Here is an 8,241-nt window from a genome sequence, read left to right as displayed (position 1 = left end):
AATTTCCTAGGCGAATAAGCAAATAAAATAATGATTTAAAACAATAGTCTTTGTCTATATCAAACTATGATAATCCACCCACCCGAGTTTTTGACACGACACAGCCAATTGTGTTGGTACAGATGTATCTATGGAGACATTGTATATCCTGCACGTGAAGTGGAGACATAACCCCTTTAGCTGACCCTCATCCGCCTTTATGGGGAAGTAATAGGGGCTAAATAGCCTAGACCAGGCCGATATTGAGTAATGTTTTGACCACGCTAACATATAATTTAACTACCAATCGTTTTACTTTGATGTTTGACCAAGAAGTATCGTGTTTAATTCCAAGGGGACAATGCGTTCTGTCCATTGTTTTAAATGACTATGTATTTAAAGAATTGTGTGTATACATACTCCCAGACGAACAAAACACAGACGCATTGACTGTATAAAGCTTCGTATCGTATTATCAAAGCTTTGTCACCAACAAAGTCTCTAAGTCCGCCTCTCAATAGACCAAGCTGACGGAAGCCGTCACACACAAAACATGTCTGACATGCGTGAATGATGTCTGTGTGATCGTGGAGCCGATATCACAGTATCTCACACTCCGCAGTACCAACGGGGCCTACACAAGCTCCCTTGTGGCTGTGACGTCATTGATACCTACATTGAGGACGTGTGTGCAAATATGTGATTATACACACGCGTGTTTACTGGATTTTACTGGAAACGCAACATGGTAAGTACAGAACTGTGATTGTTATAAATCAAAAACTCTCGTGTAATAATTTTCAATCATTCATTTATTGTATTGGTAATTTATAATTCATATACCAGACGATTCCTTATCAAAACATATGTACTTAAGTTAAACTGATACGTTTCGTCAATACAGAACATTGTTGTATACATGGTATATATATCATATTATAACCATCAATAGAATATCCGGAACTGACCGTTTTTGTATATTATGGTATTCCGTCTCCGTATCTTGTTATTATGTTTTTGTTGTTTACTTTCTTTTTCCTGGAGTAAATGAAAAGTTGAAGAGTGAAGCTGTTTCGATTCATCTATCTCACATCGCAAACCAAGTACAATGTATCAGCATTTTATATCGAAAAATATCATCTCGAACACGTTCACGTTCTGAAACACTTTATGAAAATCGCTACAGCGTGTTTACTATAAACGTTTATTATAATTTCAGCAAAGGTACGGAACCAGACATCCGTCTTTTATGGCTGTAACGGCTGTAAGGACGTAACATTGTCAAACACTCCCATTGGTTACAGAAAGTGATTTTCGTATTTGTATATACTATATGTATACAGTTTACCTATTCCCTGTAAAAACTGCACAATTGGTCACAAAACCAATCAGAAATACACAAACATTTGTGCCTTTCATTCGATGAAGTCATACATCATGTATCATATTGTCAATTATGACGACATACATGTACTATACGTTAGGCTTTATGACACTTGTTACCCCTAGAATATATTATTATGAAATTAATTAAGTATTACGTAGTATGCAGATTAAAAGTAAGAGCGTGTAATGAACTACTAAATTTACCACATTTTAAAATGATCTCATGAGGATTTGAAACCGACAAAATCGATGAAAAATCGGCAACTGATGTAATTTGTCATACTGTTAAACAATACTATCGTCAATATCTTCACCCTACGATTCTTCGTTCTTTTGGCTTGTTAATAATGTGAAAAGGCAAAGCCTAAAAAGAGCGTAGCTTTCAGAATTAGATATACTGCTTTCAGAATGAGATAAAATAAACTTTTTTAAAGTCGGCTAATCGAGGAATAACAATAAAACATGAGTTTTAATGAGACTTAAGACCGACATTACAATCATGGATATTTCGTTTACGGAAAGTTCGCATAACCAGAATAGAGATCATGATTTTCTTTCTATACCCTCTCAAAAGTTATTTTCTCCTGCTTAGTAATTCAGTACATAAGAGTTTGCCTCGCCAATTTTTTCGTGTGAAAGCCCAGTCAACTGAACTGCTAAGAGCCTCAAAGTTGTAAATATAAGCTAAAAAACAGAAATATCAGGGGTGACCGAACTTGCCCCGGTCTCCCGTATGGAGAATTTTTGTATCATAGATGATTAGAAAAAATGTATTAACAATATTATCTTTGCAGTAATGACGCCGTTTTCTTCCAGTCAAAGCTAAAGTAGATATTTGTTCTTGTGCGTAACGTATATGATGGGTCGGTGGCGCAGTGGATAGCGCGCTCGTCTTCACCAAGATGACCGGATTCTATCCCGGTCACCTGCCCAACAACGCATGTTTTCTCCGGATACTCTGCCTTCCTCATTTATTAAGAATTAAATCCTCTGCATGTTTCCGTCAGGGCATAAAAAGAGTTATCAAGATAAGTTGGGGAAAATGTTTGGCAGTTGCTTTAGAAAACAAGTGCATATTATATTTTTAACGATAAGTCTAAATACATGTATTGAGATGTAAGTTAAAAAAAAACAAAAAAAACAAAAAAACATTGTAATATTTTGATGTAATGTTGAGGTTGTCGTTATATCGATATGCAGTCTCAATTCCTGTTCCATCCTGAAACACCGGATTGAATTTCACATTTTGTTACTGTCATCGAGGTTTGACAGATAAGGATATGCCAAATAAAATTAAACAGTTTGTGTCTGTAACTAGTTATAAATCGGCGTGTGTTGTGAAAAAGTAATTCGTTGCTAAAAAGGGGCTCTGAATTCGGGGTGGTTGTTATGAAAATTATTGTTGATTTCGACATAAATGCATTATCCATTGTTTCTTTGATGAGTGGTGGTGATGTATACATAAATTATGTAAAGACTACATGTATAACCAGACTTTCATAAATGTTAATTAATTCGTTGATATTCTCAACAAATGGAAATCAAAAGCTGATGGAATTTTAGACGATGAAAAAATAAATGTACACGTTGACCTATTGGTTTATTGCCGGCTCTTTTTGAAGATATCTCCCAGTAGAAAAATTAACAGAGCCTGGTTGATGACAAAAATGATCTTCAGAAAATATCTGCATTTTTACCTTTTGTGCCTGTGGCAAGAAAAGAAGTAAAAAAGTCATAAAGCACCGACAAGGAGATAAATGCAACGGACATCAGTTCCAAGTTTTTCAGGTTATTTTTCATCCTTCCGGAAATAACCGATGAAGGCCGATGGAGTGTGACGTGTTTGTGACGTCATAGTATGATAATCTCTGAACGAAGTTTCATGCCTGTTTGTATCACATTTTATCACATACCTGTTGAATCTTGTTATAGTAATACAAGCAATTTTCAGACCATGAAATACAACGTTCTGTATTGCACATGTGCAATACGGAATGTTGTATTTACCTACTAGCCGGAACTACATTTTATGGGAATACCATTGTCATGGCGAACTGAAAAGTTCATTTATTGCGCGGACGTATATATTCACTCGTTGAGCTCCGCGCACTCGTGAATATATTCGCCCGCGCAATAAACTCGTGCTTTCTGATTCGTTAGACACACAAGTGTGTGGTCTGGCATATGTATTTGATGGACTTTTTTCATTCAGAATGTATATTATATAGATTTTATCTAAAAAAAGTAATAAAACATGAAGATTGCTTTCACTATATGAAGATGTTCAAGTATGTGTTAAATCACAATTGTCTTTGCTTCAAGGATACACTTCCGTTTTCCCCACTGGAGGTCTACTTCCGGACGAAAACATTTAAAGGCAAAGTGTAGAAAGGGGAAGCAACTCTGTTTACGTACGCATGTTTTACCATTAAAGAGCTTCGCCTTCGGCGCCCGAGAGCTACGCTCTTATAATCGTGTTTTTGATGTCATGAGAACAACCTACCGGAATTTAAACTCCAATGTTATAGCGTTCTCTTTCTGTACTGTTGTGTATTAGTAATATATTTTGATTCGTTCAAATGTCCGAGTGTCAACTATGACGTCATTTTTATTTTCTGATTGCCTTGTATTGTATTGGTGTAGTGTGGTTAAGCAAAAAGTTCGTTGGGTCTGAATTTGGTTGATATTGTGTTTGTTTGGGGTTCTCACGGCGTCCTCACAACAGCTGGGGTCATATCTCAGATTCTTATTTACGACATTTCGACTACACCAGATGTATGTACTTAATTATAATACGAGTATGATTAGAAATATCTTTTATTCGTTCTTATTCCATACGAGATTTCTGTATATCATCCGAAAAATTGAATTCTTTTTTGCGAAAAGTAAAAGTTTATAGACTATTTCTGTTCAAATGCAGGACCGCAATGTTGGCGTCAAACGATTGTCAATGTTTTCTAAAGTAAGAACGATGAAATTAATCTCGAATGTTTCCTCAAACATAAGTCACAGACTCAAAGATAGCAGTGATTGTCCTGATGTCCCTTTCAGTTTGACTATAAGTTTAGGCGAGTCGCTAAAACGAAAACATTTTAACTCGACATACGGTTTCGACAAATGTTTCGATTTATTTGTTGTTTGTCGTAAATCAATTTGCATTCTAACATCTACACTATGTACACTTCCGATACGGAACTCTGGACTTTTAACACGTGATGTTTGGTAAATACTGGTACGGCGTTAGAAAATATTGAATACTAAAAATCCTTTTAGAAGTTATTCAAAGCTTGTGAAAATCGACCTTAACTTATACGACTTTTGATGTATATTTTAAGAGTAAATCTAAAACTTGGTTCTTTGAAATCCTATGTGTCATTGAACTACGTATATTGATGTTTGTGACCTTCGGAGACACACGATCTCTATTTTCCCTAGATGTGGTCAATAACTCGGTCAGTCCTGTGTGTATACTCTACTCAAATATGTACTCTATATCAAGGCATAAAATCACAAGTGATCAACCCAAGCTGACGACGAAAGCGAGGCTACGACTTGCATTGCATGCCCAAGAGACTTGCTCAAGTCCGATATTTCTTTTAAGGGGTTGGGGATCAATAGCGATTTCCTACATTGTACACACAAGTCTAGAATATCGGTATTAGGTTTCTCATTTTTATATTGTAATTTAAATATTTCTGTTTACGGGTGTTGTGTGGTGTATCATAATACGATTTTCAATTTCAATTTTAAGTGACATTGGGCAAGCAATGTGAATTACCTGTATCTATCAACCTAACCTCTGTGTGCCTCGACACTCAACATATGAACTGATATTAGTAGTTTAATCAACCAATTCGGCGGGGGTTCGATTCCCCGATCGGACGTGAAATATGATATGGGGCACCACGTGGATTTTCTCCTGGTTCTTCGTTTTCTTCCCACATTAAGACCCCCTCCCCCCTTAACAACAGTGATTAATATAAGTTGAAATAACAGGTTTCATATTTATTGTAAAATAAATATATATTATTTTCATAAAATATAAAGGACACAAAAGTGCAAAAAAAGTACATTAAAGAAACAACAGTAGTTTTCCTGAGTTATGTACAATGTAATGCGCTAGGAAACGTAGTCTTGTTTACTTTGCCTGATGTAACTTAATATTGTTCATTTATATAACTTTTCTGTTTCTAGTCGGCAAAATGGCCTCCCCCGACAAAAGCCCAGCTCACAGGTACAGTATAAGTAATTTGGTATATTACAATAGTACCAATACTGCTGGATCACAGGGACCTGATAATTTGTTACAGCTATATTTGGACCTAAACTAAGGTGTCATTTTTACCGAAAGTCGTTCTAAATCCTTTAAACATGTAAAATTGCTTTGAACACCTTAGTTTAGATCGACTTTCGGTAAAAATGACACCTTAGTTTAGGTCCAAATATAGCTCAATAAATAAATGTAACAAATCATCAGGTCCCTGTGTGCTGGATAACCGAACTACTCGGTAAAACCACTCGAAAAAACAAATAAACAAACTACTATACATGTACAAGTCTGTAGGTGTTAGTCAATCAGTCATTAGTTTTAATCAACTTGTCAAACACATATATAATTACAGATTTTACGATACAATAATAAAACATATATATTTAAAATGTGTCCATCAATGAATGGCTTAATTACTATTGAATATTACAGAAAACTGACATTTTTTTTTGTTTTTAATTTTATGTTCATATTCACGTCGTAGACATCATAATTATTTCAGTTATTGTATTGCTACTGAAAGAGATGTTTTTCAGATACATCTGTACTCAGATACCTGTATTATGTCCAGGAAACATCAGAAATAAGTCAAATTAAAATTTTATCGGAGTTTAGATGCAGAAGTTTGTATGCACATTATTGTGAATTGATTATAAAATATTTACCAAGGATATATATGTATACCCTTATCTAATTTCATTGTAAAATGAACAAAAATGCCCTACATGTGCCGAAAGCTAAAAACAAAAATATCACGTTTTTAAAATTGGCATCAGCCAGGGTTCTCCCTTATCATACGAGTTGATTTCTATCTCTCAACGATTATGCTTCTATATAAATAAGAAGACAGGGTTCTCACATTAACCACTTCCGTTATAAATACGCTTGTCTTGTTGGATGTAGAATTCCGTGAAGGCTTCAACATGTTTGACCTCAATAAGACCGGAAGTGTTACGACTAAGGAGTTGGGGGATGTCCTCCGGGGCATGGGACAGGAGCCGTCCGAGACGGAACTCGAGCACATGGTTGATGAGGTCGACGAGGATGGTACGTGTCACGTGACTTAGACAAAGTTTTTCAAAGCTTCATAACATTGTTATATTTAACAAAGTTTGAAAACCAGAATCTTGTACATATAGCTATAATTTAATTTTATTTACAACAAGATTTTTCACTAGATTGAATAAATGGTCAATGCCAAGACAGACCAATTAAGAACACGTTATAGCAAGCAAGGGGAGAAGGGAGAGGAATTTGATACACGCCCTCTGATTGGTTAAACGCCAAATCCAATGCGCCACGCATTGATAAAAAATAAATAAAATAAATTGTGTTGTTGTGAATAAAAAATAAAAATAAAATGATATAGAAACTTTTTTTTCAAAACTTTTGAAATGACATTATAAGCCTTGAACTAGATGTATAGACCGATAGCGGAAGTGTCCTCTTGACAATGGATCCATTATGTTTTTTGGTTTAATCATGATCAGAATGTACGTTTGTCATCGGTCTAGACCTTTTCCATTCCGTTTGTTACACAGTTATCTAGTCCGATCATTGAATATCGTCATGTTGCATTTTCTCGTCTTCAACGTCATAGCAACAAACAGCGATGGCAGAGACAATCTTTTATTTCTCAGGCGGTTGAAAAAACAGCCAACACTGTTCATCCAAAATTACTAAACCCATTTGAAATTACATGTATGATGGGTTTGACTTTAATGTCTTGTATTTCTTTGCTACAGGGAGTGGTTCTATTGAGTTTGAGGAGTTTGTGGAGATGATGATGAACAAAATACACGAGACAGAGTTAGACGTAGAGCTCAGAGAGGCGTTTACGATATTTGACAAAAACGGCGACGGCTTCATCGGTCCTCGGGAACTGAAGGAAGTAATGGCCATGATGGGGGAGCGACTCACAGAGATCGAGGTCGAGGCTATGATCAGGGAGGCAGACAAAGATGGCGACGGCAAGGTCAACTACAAAGGTAGGAATGAACGATTTGTTTTTTTGAATTCATCATGTACAATTTTATATATCCAAAATTATAAAAGTATCTTTCACTCTTGTGTAAATGTCAAAAGTGTCATCAGTATAGTCCCAATAACTATAACAGATATTTTACAGTCTGCTGAGGGGTGAACTCTTATCGAAAGGAGGCGATACAACCTTAAATACAATTTATTTTTTCGCTTTAAGGTAGTTCAGAATGCACGATTTTTTATGTTGTAGAGTTTTACGCCATGATAATGATGAACCCAGAGTGAGATGACACTGTCCCTGGATTTAGTTCTTGTGGGAGGAAACTGACCGTGGAATAACGTCATGTGAGATGTTGCTGACCTTGTTCCATCCACATTACGTCACATCACTCGTGCATGTGCCAAACTCCTCGTCCACAACCTTCATTGACCTTCATTTCGTCATGGAAACATTTCTCGCATAAACCCTTACTTTGCATTGCTATAACGTTTGGTGGGAATATTTGTGTAAGAATGCTTTTGTGCGCTGATGAGATGAAACTCATAGTTTGAGATTGTGAGAGTTGATTGGAGCTTGGAGGAATTTTTCAAATGTATATAATGTTTGTTGATAATGTAATTTA

At 35.8% G+C, this 8,241-nt stretch overlaps 1 protein-coding gene across 1 annotated transcript; it reads left to right on the top strand.

The window, feature by feature from the left end:
* Window positions 1–517: 517 nt before the first annotated feature.
* Window positions 518–8,038, top strand: LOC110440606 (calmodulin-beta-like). The gene is made up of 5 exons (XM_021483758.1): window positions 518–727; window positions 5,560–5,599; window positions 6,539–6,682; window positions 7,381–7,623; window positions 7,869–8,038. Exons 1-5 carry the CDS (start codon window positions 725–727, stop codon window positions 7,901–7,903), a joined length of 465 nt encoding a protein of 154 aa, XP_021339433.1. The 5' UTR covers window positions 518–724; the 3' UTR covers window positions 7,904–8,038.
* Window positions 8,039–8,241: the final 203 nt, after the last annotated feature.

Source organism: Mizuhopecten yessoensis, unplaced genomic scaffold, assembly GCF_002113885.1.
Source record: "Mizuhopecten yessoensis strain PY_sf001 unplaced genomic scaffold, ASM211388v2 scaffold11185, whole genome shotgun sequence".
NCBI lineage: Eukaryota > Metazoa > Mollusca > Bivalvia > Pectinida > Pectinidae > Mizuhopecten > Mizuhopecten yessoensis.
Note: the sequence above shows the minus strand (reverse complement) of the source record. Positions and strands in the feature narration are given on the sequence as shown.